The 16,927-nt window shown below is 63.9% G+C and overlaps 1 protein-coding gene across 1 annotated transcript; it reads left to right on the forward strand.

The window, feature by feature from the left end:
* Nucleotides 1-177: 177 nt before the first annotated feature.
* On the forward strand, nucleotides 178-10,755 carry SLC12A9 (solute carrier family 12 member 9). Its single transcript, XM_056358890.1, has 13 exons — nucleotides 178-420; nucleotides 2,617-2,751; nucleotides 2,910-3,047; nucleotides 3,257-3,556; nucleotides 3,780-3,887; nucleotides 3,969-4,080; nucleotides 4,160-4,317; nucleotides 4,582-4,664; nucleotides 5,018-5,142; nucleotides 6,496-6,688; nucleotides 6,860-7,034; nucleotides 7,882-8,028; nucleotides 8,476-10,755. Exons 1-13 carry the CDS (start codon nucleotides 240-242, stop codon nucleotides 9,318-9,320), a joined length of 2,700 nt encoding a protein of 899 aa, XP_056214865.1. The 5' UTR covers nucleotides 178-239; the 3' UTR covers nucleotides 9,321-10,755.
* The last annotated feature ends 6,172 nt before the right edge of the window (nucleotides 10,756-16,927 follow it).

The following is a 16,927-nucleotide window of genomic DNA, read 5'->3' on the forward strand; positions in this document are numbered from 1 at the left end:
GGGCCTACCCAGGGAGTGGGGCGGGGGCGATCGGGCGGGGCGGGGCCGGAGGCGGGGTCTATAGGGTGGGATGTGGGCGGGGCCAATCTCGAGGGGTGGGCCCGCGGGCGGGGCCCGGCGGGTCGGGGCCGGGTCGGCGGGCGGGGCCGGCGGGGGCCAGGGCCGGGGCCGGGGCCGGGGCCGGGGCCGGGACCGGGACCGGGACCGGCGCCGGGCGCGTTTCGGGGCCGGGCCGGGCCATGGCGAGCTCGGAGCGGAGCGCGCTGCTCACGTACCGCCTGTGCGGCGGCTCGGGCGAGGAGGAGCGGGGCCGGGAGCGCGGCCGGGCCGCCGCCGCCCCCCGCAAGCTGCCCACCTTCTTGGGCGTTGTGGTGCCCACGCTGCTTTCCATGTTCAGCGTCGTCCTCTTCCTGCGCCTCGGTAAGTGCCGCCGCCCCCCGGGGACGCCCCCGCCCCCCCTCCCCCTCCGGCTGCATCCCGAGTCCCCCGGGACCACCAGCCCTGCCTGGTACCCCCAGTCCGGTCCCCGTGGCATCCCGAGGCCTCCTGCGTCTGGACCCCCTGTGGTCACCCCGAGCCCCCCAGTCTGGAGCCCTGGTGTCCTCCCTTTGCCCTCCCGGTGCTTTCCCCCCAGCCTTCCAGTCTGACGTCCCAGTATACCCCCTGAGCTCCCCCAGTCTGGATCCCACTGTCCTCCCAGTGCCCTCTCCTGACACGCACACCCCCCTCCCAGTCTGGGGTCCCAGTGTTCTCTCAGTTCTCCCCCAGTGCTCTGTTCTCTCCAGACCCCTCTAGTCTGGGGCCTGGGGCTCAGGGGCTCCTGCTCTGTCCGAAGGATGGGAACCCGGTTAGGGACCTCGGTGTCCCCGCTAAGGGACCTCAGTCCAAAGCCCTAGTGTCCCTGGGGCAGGACTCCTGTGCCTTCCTTAAAACAGAATTCCAGTGCCCTTGTATCCCCCCATCCACTGGTGCAGAGGACCCACTGGTCCCCAGGCATCCCCCAGTGCTGGGCTCTGGCACCTCAGTACAGCGCCCCAGTTTTCTCCCAGACCCCGTATGGTGTCCTAGGGGCAGGGCCCTGGTGTTCCCACATCAGGTACCCAGCTTGCCCCCCCTGCCCCCCCCCGTGCTGTTCAAACAGCACAGGCTGGATCCCAGTCTGCTCCCAGTCTGTTACTGGGAAGCCTGGGAGAACTAGGGGGAGCAGGCTGGCCACGGACTGGGGGAGACGCTCGCCCTTTGCAGGGGCCCTGGCAGGGGAAAGATGCTCCAACCTGGCCCAGGGCAGGCAGAGAGGCCCAGGACAAACAGCGTCTGCCCTGGTCCGGGAACAGGGAATGTTTTTCCTCTTTCACTTTCTGTCCAGCTCACGGAAAGGCCACGGCAGGAGTTGGCTGCGTGCCCAGGGGGGCCAGTAGGCCCTGGGGGGGGCCTTGGGCCCCTTCCCCTGCCTGGGGAACCTGCCAGGCTGTGGGCATAGCTCTCCCCTGCTATCACTCACCACCTTCCCACTCTCCCACGGCGGGCACCGGGGGCCCCCCCGCCTGCCCCAGCCCCCAGCCCGGGGTGCGTAACCCCAGGGAGCCTGAGGCTGGAAGGGAAGTGCAGGGCGGAGGGGGAGGGGAGCTGCCGGGAAGAGGAACTGTCCCACTGTGGCGGGGCCTTGGCTCCCCCCCTGGCAGCCCCCTGCTTCCCCCATGCCTCAAACACCCCTCAGATCTCCAGGCTGAGCAGCCCTTCCTACTTAGCCCGACACTGCTTTCAGGGCATCCCTTTATTTCCCCTACCCTCACATTTGCCACTTGGGCACCCTCCAGCCCTCTGGGGATCAGAGGGGGTGCCCCCAAACCCAGCCTGTCTCCCTTGGAGCTGCTTGTGGTGGCCGTGCCCCGGCACCCCCCTCGCCTCCCCGCGGGCATGGCTGTGGCCTGGCTTGCGGCTGAGATAGGGCATCTCCCGGCAGCCGCTGCAGCCCCTTCCTGCCCTCAGCGCCACCAGGCTCCCCTCCCCGTCACCCTGGGCAGGCCCGTGGGGCGCCCTGGGTGCCCTGTCCCCAGGCGGGGGGGAAGCACACCAGGCAGCAGGGGCCCACCTGGCAGGGACGCCCCAGGGCTGCTCTTGCTTCCCGCTTTGCAGTGAGCCAGCAGAGCGGCAACGGAACCCCGCGGGGAGCACATCAGTTCCTGGTGCCCGAGCTGGCGTGCAAGGCAGCCCCTGCCCGCTGAGGGTGGGTCCTGGCACCCCTCCGCCGTGCCCCGGGGCTGGGCGAGCAGCAGCAGAGCCCCTGCCCTGTTTGTTTGCTTTTTGGGTGCGCCTGGGCCTGATCCTGGCACGGCAGGAGGGTGGGGATGCCCTGAGGTGGGGGGGGGCACCGGCTGGGCTGGCCCCAGGCACTGCTGTGGGTGGGAGGTGGCAGCACCCCAGGGTTGGGATATCCCCTCACCCTGGAAGGGAAGGGGGTGGCATGTCTGGAGGAAGCTGTAGGCACGGGGATGGGAGCAGCCAGCATGCTTCAGTGGGACGAGCTGTGCGTGGTGGCTGTGCCCGGGGACCCTGTCTTGGGAGTGTTCCCTGCCCAGCTAACAAGCATGCTGACCTCTGCCCTGTCCTTGGCAGGGTTCGTGGTGGGCCATGCTGGGTTGTACCAAGCCCTGGCCATGTTCGCAGTGGCATACTTCATCATCGGCATGACGGTGCTCTCCGTGTGTGCCATCGCCACCAACGGGGCACTGGATGCCGGAGGAGCCTACTGTATCCTTTGCCGTGGGTGCTGCTGGGGCAGAGCACGTGGGACAAAATCTGGGGACCACCCAGTGGCCTCGGGGTGCCATGCTGAGGCTGGGACCCTCTTGGCCTGAGAGGGAGGGGTGGGGACACCCGATGGTGGTGTCTTCTTTGACTTGAGCAAGATATGATCAGCCGTGCCCTGGGCCCGGAGTTCGGGGGCAGCATCGGGATCATGTTTTTCCTGGCCAACGTGTGTGGCAGTGCCCTCTACGTGCTGGGGCTGGTGGAGGCGGTGGTGGACAGCTTTGGGATCCCACCTGGTGAGTACCCCCATGTGATGGGTGGCAGAGTGTCCCTTACCCAAGCAGTCCCAGCATCTTGCCAGGCATGCCAAGCACCATGTATGGCTCTCCCGGTCCTCTGGCCCGTGAGTTGGTGCCTCTCATGCCTGGCACAATGCCGGTGGCTCTCAGATCCCAGGGATGCCCCTGCCTCTGAGCCCCACTGATGCTGGCTTATCTCTGCCCAGGGCAAAAAGTGGGCACAGGCGTCCACGTCCTGCCCCAGAGCTACTGGTATGAGCTGCTCTACGGTACCGTGCTGCTGGCCCTCTGCCTCGTCGTGTGCCTTGTGGGTGCCTCCATCTACGCCAAAGCCACCTTCCTTATCTTCCTCATCGTCGCAGGTGTCCTAGGCACCATCCTCATCAGCTTCTTTGCTACACAGCCCCTTGGGGTGCCCATCCATCTGCCCCACTTCAATGTCTCCGAGACTGAGAATGGCTCCTTCACCGGCTTCTCCCTTGCCACCCTGCGAGAAAACCTGGGGGGTGAGGAGAGGCTCCCTCCACCCTGCCTGCAGTACCCATTGTGGCACTGGCAGCTCCACACCAGCAGGGGCTTGCTGGAGCCTGGGGGCAGTTGGTGGGCACAAAGCAGGTGCTGTGGGGGTGGTTTCTCCCATGGTTTGTGTATCAGGACATTGCGAGGGTATATGGTGGGGCTCTGCTGCCCTGGACAGACCATTGCAGCCTGTGCCTGTGTCTCTTGCAGGTGGGTACGGGGTGGACTACACCACCGGGCAGGTGATGAGCTTCAGCTCCGTCTTTGCGGTGATGTTCAATGGCTGCACCGGCATCATGGCAGGCTCCAACATGTCAGGTATGGGCAGGGGGCGCTGGGCTGGAGGAGAGCAGAGGTGTGCTGTGTATGGGCACTAATGCTGCCCGCTCCTGCCCACAGGAGACCTGAAGCGCCCGAGCTACTCCATCCCGCGGGGCACTATCTCTGCTGTGCTCTTTACCTACCTCGTCTACAACCTGCTGGCTTTCCTCATGTGTGCCACCTGCAACAGGTACGGCCATCTGTCCCTTCACCAGGGCCATCGGTGCCAGGGCCGAGGCAGGTGCCAGTGTATCTGTGTCCCTCTCCAGGATCCTCCTGCAGAAAGACTACGGCTTCTTGCGTGACATCAGTATCTTCCCACCCTTGGTCACCGTGGGCATCTATGCTGCCACCCTCTCTGCAGCCATGAGCAACCTCATCGGGGCATCCCGCATCCTCTATGCCCTGGCCCGGGATGATCTCTTTGGTGAGTGCCTGGAGCACACTGGTACCCGCCAGAGCCCACCTGGCAGATTGTCCCTGCTAGGGACCAGCCCTGGCACCGGGGAGCCCCCTTCCTGGTGTGGGGTTCATGCTTTGTGGATTGGCATGTGCCCATTTGGGTCACCTGTGTGCCCCGGTGTTTGCCCCTGCCCCAGCACCCATGGTGGGAACAGGACTCTTGGCTGGTGGCCGAGCCTGTTGGTGCCTGCTGGGGTGCCCCAGCCCAGCCTCTCCACTCTGCCCACAGGCCGGGCGCTGGCGCTGGCTAAGAAGACATCTTCCAGTGGGAACCCAGTGATGGCGGTGATCCTCTCCTGGCTGGTGGTTCAGGTGAGTTTGCCAGCAATGCTCCTTTCCTGGCCTCACCAGGTGAAGGTGGGTTGGCACCTGGGCTGGGCATTGTGGAGCCTGACATGGCCCCCTAACCCTGGGATCCCCCCCACTACCCCAGCTCCCCTGCCCCAGGTATCCTGCTGTGACTGTGTCCTTCCTTCCCTGAGCCCATAAATGAAGGATGAATCGTAGCAAAGGGTGGGGATTCCTGCCTGTGTGGCAGTGCCCGTACCCTTTCCCTGCACACCGCTGTTGCATGCCCCAAGCTTGGCAGGGATGGCTCAGGAATGTGCCGGGGTTGCCCTCCTGGGGGGTGCATTCACACTGTGCCCCTCCTGTGCTCTCTGCAGCTGGTGCTCTTCTCTGGGAAGCTCAACACCATTGCAGGGGTCGTGACCACCTTCTTCCTCCTGGTTTATGCCACTGTCAACCTGGCCTGCCTGGCACTGGAGTGGGCATCAGCCCCCAACTTCAGGTACCTGCTAGCACAGGAGAGGGAGGCTGCACCAAGATGCTGGGCAGGCACCCGTCTGTCCATCCGTCTGCCTCTGGTTCCCCTGCTATCCATGTGCCCACTGCCCCTCTGCGGGGCAGAGATGCTGACCACCCCTCTCCTGGGCATTTGAGGGGCCAGAGACACCCCCACCCCTGGGGAGGGAGGAGAGGACAGGTGCCAGTGTGACGCTGTCTTGGCACAGTCCTCATGCCCTGGCACCACTTTGCTGAGCAGGTACAGATAAATCCAGCACCACCGGGTACCACCCGCCCCCTCCCCTTAGGCTTTCCGGAGATAATTTATAGCCTGTGCCCGCCCGGCATCCCCCAGGCAGCTTGCCAAGAGGTGATGGAGCCCACTTTCCATTAGCACTAATTAAACTAACAGAGAAGGGGGAGGAAGGGAAGGGGGATCCTGGGTGAGGGGAGGAGAAGAGGTCTTCCAGGAAGGGAGGAATGTGTGTGGCAGGCAGCCCCAGCCTGGGCGTGGGGCGTGGGGTACCCTGGTACAGAGCTGCCCAAATCTGTGGCAGGGGGGCATTGCAGGGTGGCTGGGGAGAGCCTGATCTCCCTCTTGGGTGATGCCTGCTGCCCTCGGCGCAGGATGCTGCGACTCCAAAGCAGGGAGAGTCCCCCAGGTGCAACAGAAGTGATGCCTGAGCAGGGCTGGGTGGCACTGCCCAGGAGCCCCCCAGAGTGCCCCATTTCCAAGGGAGATCTGGTGTCTGTGCCAGGCTGGAGCTTGCCCCCCCCCCCCAGCCCCAGCTGCTCCCTTGGCTGGGCACAGATGGGGCAGGGTCGGTGCCTGGGGGTGAAGATGCTGGGGTGGGTGGTGACAGTCCTCTCTTGCCCACCCCACATCTGGTGGTGCCCCCCTCCTCCCCACACTGAAGTCTCCATCAAGCGCAGTGGAAAAGGATTTTAATTACCTTTCAGGAAAAACAACAATTAGAGAAAATAACAACTTCTCGCCTCCCTGCCTCTGCCTCCCTGTGCCAGGCTGAGCGGGCACTGCGGCTGCCGGCACTGCCACGCATTGCCTGACGGTACCTGGCCCCTGGGTGTGCCAGGGCAGTGCCAGCCCCATAACTCTCGTCACCCCTGTTTGCCAGGGGCTGGCAGCAAGGGGGTGCCCGGTGACCTGGGAGGTGCCATCTCCCCCTGTGCCTTCTTCCACAGGCATCTGGGGAGCCTGATATGCCCTGAGCTGGCACAGCAGGAGTTCACTGGTGGTGGCTGGTGTGACACCTTGCCACAGCCACCCTTGCCATGCCCACCCTGCAGCCGCCATGGGAACAACACAGTAGCGGGTGTCCCCTTGTCCCTGCTCCAGGCCCACCTTCCGGTACTTCACCTGGCACACGTGCCTGCTGGGCATTGCGGGCTGCTGCGTCATGATGTTCCTCATCAGCCCCGTGTCAGCCTCAGCGAGCCTGGGCTTCCTCCTCGTCCTCCTCCTCGCTCTCCACTACCTCTCACCCAGCAGCACCTGGGGCTACATCAGCCAGGCTCTCATCTTCCACCAGGTGAGCCCTGTCCCCCTCCGCTGTACCCTCATGGGGTGAAGAGCAGGTGTCCCCAGGCTGGTGTCCGCATGGCAGCTCTGGGCAGTGTGTCCTTGAGGCTGGCATCTCCATGGGGTGGGTTGTTGAAAGGAGGAGGGTTCCTCACCTGCTGCTCTCCCTTCCTCCCTCCAGGTGCGGAAGTACCTGCTGATGCTGGATGTGCGGAAGGACCATGTCAAGTTCTGGCGCCCACAGATGCTGCTGATGGTGCAGAACCCACGGGGCAGTGCCCGCCTCATCGACTTTGTCAATGACCTCAAGAAGAGCGGTCTCTATGTCCTGGGCCATGTCGAGCTGCAGGATTTGGGTGAGGGTCTGCATTGTCCCCAGCGCTGATGGCTTCTGCTCTTGCTGTGGTGCCGGGGGGGCTCCTGGGGTCCTTGGGGTGACACGGCTGCCCAGCTGCTGGCTGGGCAGGGTGGGCATAGCAAGGGAATGTCAGCATTTTGGGCACATGCATGGCACCTTGGGCTTGGTTTGGTATGAGGGATGTAGATGGCTTGTTTCTGTCCCATGCCTCCTGTGCGCACGTGCGTGCACATGTGTGCTGCAAGCTTGCACATGTGTGTGCTCAAGTATTCACCCCTACATGTGCACATAGGGCTTCTGCATGTGTTGGTGCTGGTGTGTGCATGTGGCACATGCCACCTAGGCTCCTCTGGGCCCCTGTGCAGCATGGTCCCATTGCACAGGTCAGTGCCTGTGCACACCCAGAACACACGTGACTTGGCACAGCCTTGCCCGTGTGTGTGCCAGTCCATTCTCACCTCATGCTTGCTTCTGTGTGTCTATGAGCTTCAGTGGTGTTTGCACCCTGGTGCATGTTGGTTTGCACATGTGCTCCCTGGCACATGCCGTGACTGTCCCCATCACTGCCCCACGCCCCCCTCCCCCGCCCCCCGTTGCCATGGTGACTAATGGCCTGAAATTGGGGAGTGGGGATGGGGCTGCTTGGGGTTTTTTTCCTGTATATTTATGTGTAATTTCATATCTCTGGCTGGAAGCACCTGCTTCCACTCTCCCTGTCTCATGGCTGCTGGGGTGGGCATAGGAGTTGGCATTGGTTTTGCAGGGGGAGGTGCTGCAGGGATACCAGGGTGTTCCCCTGGCATGGGATGCCTGATCCCTTGGTGTTGTTCTTGCTCCTCACCTAGACATGCTGCCCTCAGACCCGCTCCAGCCCCAGCAGGACTCGTGGCTGAGCTTGGTGGACAAGCTGAACGTCAAGGCCTTTGTCAGCCTCACCCTTGCGCCCTCGGTGCGACATGGTGTCCGGCAGCTCCTCTTCACCTCTGGCCTTGGTGAGTGGTGCTGGGGCTGGTATGGGTGGGGGTCCACTATGCTGCCCCTGCGGGGTGAGAAGTGCCAAGGGGTTTGGAGGCACCTGGATGGGCAATGCCAAAGCTGAGTTGGGGCTTGGAGGCATCAGTGGTGAACAATGCTGAAGCCAAGACAGAGTCCCTGTTGGCCATGTTTGAAGGGCTTGAAGACACCTGGACGGGCAATGCCAAAGGGCTTGAAAGCACCCAGCATGGGCAGTGCCAAAGCCAAGTCAGAATATGGAAAGGTGTTGGGTGGGCAATGCCAAAGCCAGGTTGAGTCTTGGAGGCATCTGGATGCATGATATTGAGATCAGCAGGGTGAGCAATGCCAGAGCCAAGCTGTGGCTTGTTGGCACCTGCAGTGCCAGGGGGGCTGCTGGAGCCCTCCACCTCTGCTCAGCCAGGCCGGCGCTGTCTCTCCGGCAGGTGGGATGCGTCCCAACACACTAGTGCTGGGCTTCTACGATGACGCAGAACCGCAGGATGGTCTAGCCCAGCACCCTGCCTTCACCAGCGCCCGCGAGGAGGTCCCCCTGGGCTTCCCCCCTCTGCGGGCGCCCACCGCCCCCAAGCTGCTGTCAGCCCGGGAGTACGTGGGCATCGTGGCTGATGCCCTGAAGATGCTTCGCAATGTCCTGCTGGCCCGGCAGCTGGAGAGCCTGGACAAGGCCTGGGAGTTGCGGCGGGCTGCCAGCCCCCCACCCACCATCCACGTCTGGCCCGTCAACCTGCTGCGGCCTGACAGCGCCCGCTATGCTGACACCTGCAGCCTTTTCCTGCTGCAGATGGCCTGCGTCCTCAACATGGCGCGGGCCTGGCGCCGGGCCCGCCTGCGCCTCTTCCTCTGCGTGGAGGCAGGCGCCATGCCCCATGCCCAGGAGGAGAAGCTGCGCCAGCTCCTCAAGGACTTGCGCATCCAGGCCCAGATCCAGCTGGTGCCCTGGGACACCATCACCCGCCTACACTGGCAAACCTGCCGGGGACCCCCTGGGGGGCCTGCCGGAGAGGTGGAGGAGGAGGAGGAGGAGGAAGGGTCCGTGAACTTCCCGGTCAATGCTGCCCAAGTGTCGGATGAGTACGTCTGCGCCGCCAACAAACTCGTCCTGGAGCAGAGCCCTGCGCCAGCTGTGCGCTTCCTCTATTTGCCGCGGCCGCCGGCCGACACCAGCCTCTACCCGCTGTACCTGCACCAGCTGGAGCTGCTCACCCGTGGGCTGGGCCCCACCGTGCTGGTGCACGGGGTGAGTGCCGTCACCAGCACCCAGCTGTAGGTCACCCCCGGGTTCCCCCTCGGCTCCCTGCACTCTCTTTCGCCCAGTGCCTTTAGCAGCCCGAGCCTGGGGCTGCCCCCAGCCCTGGCGTCCTCACCCTGGTGGGCAGGGAGGGGTCTGTGCCCCCAGGCTGGGAGGTTGGGGGGTGTGTGTGTGTGTGTGTTGGGGGGATGGATTGGTTTTTGGGGGAGTGTCTCCTGCAGAGGATTAAAGCTGGCCCTGGCAGGATCCGGGCACAGCCCTGGCACCGGCTGCGCAGCGCGGTGCATTCACGGTGCCTTTTCTTTGGGGTGGGTGGGGAGGGGGGGATATTGGGGTCCCAGGGAATGCCAAGCACGGGGTGGCCCAGTTGGCTGCTGGGAGCCCCTTGGTTGCACCCTGCACCACCTCCCTCCCCCTGCTTCCCCCTCCCACAGCCCCCAGCCTCTCCTCCGCCAGCTCCTCCGGGCACCCAGCCAGCAGCGGGGATTGATTAAAGGCAGCCTCGACCTTGGTGCCCCGGCTCCCCGCCATCCTCCCTGCCTTTCATTAGGAAAAATTAAATGGGAAGGAGTGGGGGAGGGGAGCCCGGATGCCTGGGTTCCCTGCGTGAGGCTGGGGGTGGTGGCAGGGGGGAGCAGTCAGGTGCTGGCCATGATGGCTGTGGGTATGGCACTCTGGATCTTACTCAGCAGCCCCAGTACTGCTTTAATCTGTAGCTTCCCCCCACCCCCACCATGGGGTCTGAGCTTCTGGTCCTGGCAGGGAGGGATGGAAATGATCCGGGGTCTGGGGGGGCTCACCCAAACACCTGGGTCCTCTGGCCTTGCTCTGGGACCTGTTTCATGGGGCGTTGCCATCTCCCTGCACCCATCGTGACCTGCACGGAGGAGCTGGCTTTTGCCCCTTGCCCTTCCCTTATTGATTATAGAGGAGGGCAGGAAATTGCCTGGGCGCTGGGTGATAAATCCATCGGGTACCTGGCAGATGGGCAGCATGCCCAGACCCTGCCTGATGGATTGCTTCCTATTAGCCCCGGCACGGTGGAGGGGGCTGCTCCGGGCCAGGCTGGACGCCAGTGGCAGGGACAAGCATGGCACTGCTGCCTGTGCCCCTTCTCCACAAGCCTGGCACTGCCCGTTGCTACTCTGCTCAGCCGGAGGGCTGGAAAAACCCAGGAGGCTGGGTGCTGCTGGGGAGAAAAAAGGGCGGGGGGGCATTGCTCCCCACACTTTGCAGTGGCTTGTGCCCAAATCCTCACCTTGGTGCGTGGGCAGGGGGCTGGGCTGGCTTTGCTCCCTGCTGCCAGAGGTGGGTGCCCTGGGGTGGGCACTGCGCGACCCGCAGGCTTTATTTACAAACAGGCGGGAGCTGGCACAGGGCAGCCGGGCACCAGTGGGACCCAGCGGCCTATAATGTTAATTATCACCACGTAATTAAAAGCCCATAAAAAGCCTCACACTTCATTAAATTAAAGCTTCCCCGCACTGTGCCGACGGGCTCCAGCAGAGTTAACCTTGGCTGTGCCAGGCACCAGCTCCACCGCAGCTGGGGACGCGTGGCTGGGGTTGTACGGGACCTGAGGCCAGGAGTATGCAGCCCTGACATCGTAGGGGGGATACGGCATTGCCCATGCATGGGCACCCCCCACCCATTTATCACCTCTGGGCCACATGTGCCTGGGCACACAGGGGGAGCACACATGGGGATGCTGTCCCAGTCAGAGGTGCCCTCATGGCATCGCATGGACGTGTGTGCCCATGCTGGTCCTGCAGATGTGCCATCACACATGCTAGGATGTGGGCGGGGGGCTGACACAGTGCACACCCAGATGTGCAGATGTGGATATGCATATGTGCATGCATGCCTGCTGCAAAGGCAGCATCGGATGCCGACGCACCAGCTGTGGCGCACAACGCCCACGTGGCACACACCTACACGAACAGCATTTCTTCCTCTCTCCTAATATACAGACATGCAGACAAACAGACACACACGCTGCATCTTCTCCAGGCTCCCACCCTTCGCTGCTGGTGCCTGCGAAGGCGACAGGCTGCCAGGAAAGCACTCACCTGTGCCTGCCCTCTCTGTGCCTCAGTTTCCCCATGGGCTATGCTGTGCTGGGGAGAGAGGGATGCATGAGGGACCCCCGAACCCTCCTGGTGGCTGGGGGCCCTGAGTCAGGGGTGCTGTGCTGCGGTCTGGGGGGATACCAAGTGGGAGGGGTACTAGAAATGTGTGCGTGTGTGTGAGCACGCTTGCACAGAATGGGGGTGCTGTGCTGGGTGTGTGTGTATGCGCACAAGGGGTGTCTATATGTGCGCGTGCGTTGGGGTCTATCTATACCCACCCCTAGGTGCGATGCACTGAAGTGCACACAGGGCTCAGTGGGTGGGGGGAGCGCACACACCTATGAACACGGGGTATGCAAACTGGCACACGCCTGTGCCCAGCACCCCTGGGCGCTGCTGCTGAGTGGGGCCATGGGCTGGGGCTGGCCGGGGGGCAGCAGGGGCCAGGGGCTGGCCGAGGGGCTGCATGGGGCAGGCGCCAGTGGGTGCCTGTGGCCTGGCCCTGCGGGGGTGGGCAGCCAACGGGGCCTTGGCTATTTCTTGGAAATTTCGCAGCATTCATTTCAGTGCAAATAAAAGCTGTCATTGCCAGAGAAATGATACTGATCGGGGTCTGAAAAGACAGCAAATTACCCGCCTGAAAATGCACCGCTGGAAAAAAAATGCATATTAAACACACAAAAAGGCACTTTGCCATCAGCCGCGCTTCCCCCGCCGCTCCAGAATAACCACACTTTACATAATTCTCCCTCTCCACCTCCGAATTAATTTCGCAGACAGAGGCAGAGGCAACCCTCTGACAATAGCGGAGTGGAGACGCAGCGGCGGCGGGGGGAGTGGGGCCGGGGGCTGCTGGGGAGGTGCCTGGCTCCAGGCTCGGGGCATGGTGGATAACGAGATGCCAGTGTTGGAGCTGGGGGGGAGGACTGAGGGGTTTGGGGGGACTGAGGGGTTTGGGAGGGTTGGGTCCATGGGTGAGGGTTGTGGGTACTGGGTGGATGTGCTCAGCTGTGGAGTGGAGCATTCCCATTCTTCCCTAACCTCGGGTTCTAGGGATGGCGTCCCTTGGGGTGGGGTTTGTGGGGTGATGCCCACCCTAATAGGCACATCTTGGGCCAAGTGTTTCCTACGAGGGACAATCCTTCACCCCCTACCACGGGGGGTGAGCCTGCCGTGTGCCCACCCCAGAGCCTGGCACCCGCCCTGGAGGCAGGCAGACCCTGTTGGGGTGCACATACCCAGCATTGCGGGGGCCCCTGTGCACCCCACTGCCCCGCTGTCCTACGGGTGCCAGCCAGATGCACCCAAAGGACACTGCAAGGTAATGCTGCCCACCCAGAATGACACCACCAAACTAGCACCCTTCTAAGAACTGCCCCCCACCCCCCACCCTGGGAACCTGCTCCACGGGGTATTGAGGGCACCATGACCAGCACCCTGGCACCGGCAAGGGAGAGCAGCGTGTGTGTGTGGGGGGGTCCAGTAGTGATGATGAGGGTGTTCAGATGGCTGGATGCTTGGCACTGAGGGACTGACAGAGGGGAAGGCAGGCGGCGGAGGTTGACATGGTGCTGCTTTGCATTTTCAATGACAGACCCATGCCGGGTGCTCGGGAGAGTGGAAAAATCTTATTTGTCACCTGCTGGCGGTGTGCAGAGGCTCCTGCGCCGTGGCTAATCTCGGGGAAAATGAGGATGCTGGTGGGGTGGCCCGTGAGATGAGCAGGGCAGAGTGGGGCTGGCGAGGTGGGCAGCTGCCCTGGGCACTGCTCGGGGTCACAGCCATGGGCTGCAGGATGGGCAGGACCCTGGGGTCACACCAACCTGGTGATCCCTGTGTGTATTGGCACAGATCCTGCCTGCTGGGTGTGCATGGGCTGGGCAGACTAAGTGCCCTGTGTCCCCTGGGCATCCCAGAGTAAGTGCCCTGTGCCCCCTGCCCTGTCTGTAAAGGCACAACCTCTTTTCCTTCCACCCCAGCTTCAGGAGCAGCTTCTTGCCTTGCAGTGCCAGCTCCGCAGGTTGGCACTGTCCACACGTCGTCTTGGGGCACTCAGTGGAGATTTTTAGGGGGGAGCTGGCACTTGGAAGCAGGTGCAGGCACTGCCTGACACCCCACATCTACATGCAGGTGCCCATCCTGCACCTGCCGTACCCCAGCTTCTCAAGATGCCAACTCCCGTGGGACGCTGCAGCGCTCTGCGGCCGGCTTAGATTTATCCATTATTTTATATCCACACGCCTTTAATTTTTACAGCTCTGTTGGAGCAATACCCAGGGCTGTTAATAATGCCAGCCCCCCCCTCCCATGTGCACCCATCATAATCCCACCAAGGTGCCAAGCGGGTCATGGGACCAGGTAAGTGCAGGCAAGGGGGAGGCCGGTGTGTGGCACCCAGCCCTGTGCTCCCACCCTCCAGCGAGCCCCCCATCCCCCCCCACCTCGGGTGAGCAGCACAGCTGGGCACTCCATGCCCAGCCACGAAGCAGCCTGTGTCCAGGTGCCCTTGCACCCCGCTAAGGTTGGTAGTACCTGGCTGGTTGGGGTGTCCAAGTGGAGGTCGTCTCTCCGATGGGATTGATGGAGACCCTCTGCCCTGGCATGTGCCCCAGGAAACCTCTGCTGCAACACGTGTGTGGGTGTGTGAGCATGCGTGACTGTGCCAGGGTACATGTGCCTGTAACGGGAGCTGGCCGGCAGTGCATGTTTGTGTGTGTGTGTGTGTGTGTGAGGCACAGCATGTGTGTCTGCACTGGTCCATGTTGGTGTACATGGGAGGTACATCGTGTGCCACTGCCTGTGTGTGTGATGTTGTATGTCTTGGTGCTGCAGTAGGCACCTTGCCCGGGCTGTGCCCAGCACCCCAGTACAGGACAGCACAGCCTCAGCTGCCCCAGGCCATGAGAGCTGTGCCTGGGGCCAGCCCATGGGACAAGACAGTGGGTCCCACGCCAGCTGAGACACCTGTCCTGTGCCAAGCAGGGTCCCCATGCCATGTGTGGCGCAGCACCCAGTATGGGCTGCCTGGGGCTTCCACCCCAGCACCCAGGAAGATGCAGGACCCCCCCCCCCGAGCACTCAGGGCTGTGCAGAACAGAGGGGGGTGAGGGTGGTAGGGCACCCCCGAACATGGCAGGCAGGGTGGCTGTGCAGGGCCAGGGTATGTGGCCACTGCAGGGGGCCACTGTGGGCGGTGGGAATTGCTGGGATATAAATCTCCTTGCTGGGCCCCCCCGTGGCAGAGCGCTCATGATATTTATGTTGGGGATTTATCTGCAATGCAGTTTAATATTCCCGGACCTTCGCGTGTGTGTGTGTGTGTGTGTGTGTGTGTGCGTGAGTGCATGGCCCCCACCCCATGCCACCCCGTGCCACCCCCATGCCCACCTTCTCACCCGGAGCCTCCCGAGATCCATCTCCTGCCCACCCACAGCCCTTTCCCCTGGCAACCACCCTGGCAGGACGGGACGGGCCCCCCAGGGTGCCCGGGCACGGCGCGGGGTACCGAGCCGCCGGGATGCTCCTGCCACGGGCCGCCAGCCGTGCCCACCCGTTCCCCTCCTGTGTGCCGGCCTGCCGGGGGGTGGCAGCAGGGTCCCCGGACGGGGGATGCCAGGCGGAGTGGCACTGCCAGCCCTGCGCCAGCCCCCCGGGGTAGGGGGCCCGGGGACCACCCTGCCCTGCCTCCCCGCCGGCGGGGATGAGGTAAGGCTGGCGGGTGGCACGGGGCTGCTCCATTTGCATAATAATCTCGTTAATGGAGCCTGGCCTGCGGGAGAGCAGGGCTGGAGACACCACCCCCTCCCCGCCCCGCTGCCTCCCTCCGGCCCCGCCGCTCCGCCAGCCGCGGCGCGGGGCGCGGAGCGGAGCGCGGGGCGCGCAGCCGGACGGGCAGCGCCGGGCCGACCCGCCAGCAGCCCCGGGCAGCCTGCTGACATCCCCCAACAAGCCGGTGAGCACCCCCGAGCACCCCCCCGAGCATCCCGGGCAGCATCCCCGACCATCCCGGGCAGCGTCCCCCGACCATCCCGGGAGCATCCCCCAAGTGTCCCGGTGAGCAAGCGGTGAGCCACCCCCCGAGCACTCGCGGGCATCCCGGGCAGCAACCCGGGGAAAATCCCCCGAGTACCTGGTGGTGAGCACCCCGCGAGCAGCCCGGGGAGCACTCCCCGAGCCTGCCGGAGAGCACCCCGCGAGCATCCCCCGAATATCCCGGGCATTACCCCGCGGAGCACTTCCCGAGCATCCCTCGAGCAAACCTCGAGCATCCCCCCGAGCAACCCTCGAGCAACCCCCGAGCACCACAGGCATCATCCCGGCGAGCACCTCCCGAGCATCCTGGCAAGCACCTCCCCGAGCATCCTGGGCAGCATCCTCCGAGCATCCCGGGTAGCATCCCCCGTGAATCCTGAGCAGCGTCCTCGGGCACCCCCAAGCATCCCCCCAGCATCGTGGGCTGCATCCCGAGTAGCATCGACCGAGCATCCTGGGCAGCCCCCCCGCCCCCCGCCCTCCCCCCCCGCCCCCCCATGCCCTCTCTCCCCTCCCCGAGCCGTGCAGCGCCCACTGCCAGCCCCGCAAACTTTCCAGCACCGGCAGCTCCCCGGCACGGGCACCGCCGGGCTGCCGTACCGGGGCACAACTTTGCCCAAGTTGCGGAGGGAGTGGGGGCTGCGGGGCTTGGGGGGCCCTGCCACGGGGATACCGACCACCTCCCAAATGGCTCTTTGTCCCCAGACTGTCCTCCCCCACCTGCAAATCTGGATGCTGTTCTGCACCAAGAAAGGCTTGGAGTCCTCTTTTGAAGCCCCCCACCCCATCTCTGCCCCACCTTCCTTTCCCCATGGGTAGACCCCCTCCTCCTTGGCATGGCACACCTGCCAGACACCCCTGCAAGACACCCCTGCCCATCGGGCACCAGACAGCAGAAAGGGGTTGGGTGGATGGTGGTGGTGGTGGGGAAATGCTGTGAGATGTCCATGGGGTCCAGGACTTCCCCCCCCCCCCCCCCCCCCGAATGGAATTAACTTTGTGCACACATCACATGCTGCACCACAATTTGACACAACGCAATGCAACACGGCGCACTACGACCCAACCCAACACAATGCAATGCAACGCCACAGCGCAACATGATGCACCCTGACGCAGGGCCACAACCCGATCCAACCCACAACACCCCAACCCAATGCCTTCCCCCACGATAAAATCTCCCCAAAGCCCCTCTTCCCCAAGCTACTCACCCCCCTCCATACCCCACCCAGAGGGACTAGCAGCCCCGTGCTCCCCCCCCCCGCCCCGCCCCCCCCCCCCCAAGACCAGGAAGGGCCGTCATGGAATGGTGTGAGAATGGGCTTGCTGGACCACCCCGGACATCCACCCAATGTGGGTGCTCTCAGTGGTGCACTGGGTGCCTGTGGGGTGGGTGTGAGGGATGGAGGTGTGCCAGGGGCTGAAACCCACCTGGCATCATGCAGGCAAGACTCTGCCCTGTCACCAGAAGGGCTGGCAGAGGGGACAGCCATGGGGTAGAGCTGTCAGCAAGGTCACTGGTGG

This window comes from Falco biarmicus, chromosome 13 (genome assembly GCF_023638135.1).
Source record: "Falco biarmicus isolate bFalBia1 chromosome 13, bFalBia1.pri, whole genome shotgun sequence".
Lineage (NCBI taxonomy): Eukaryota > Metazoa > Chordata > Aves > Falconiformes > Falconidae > Falco > Falco biarmicus.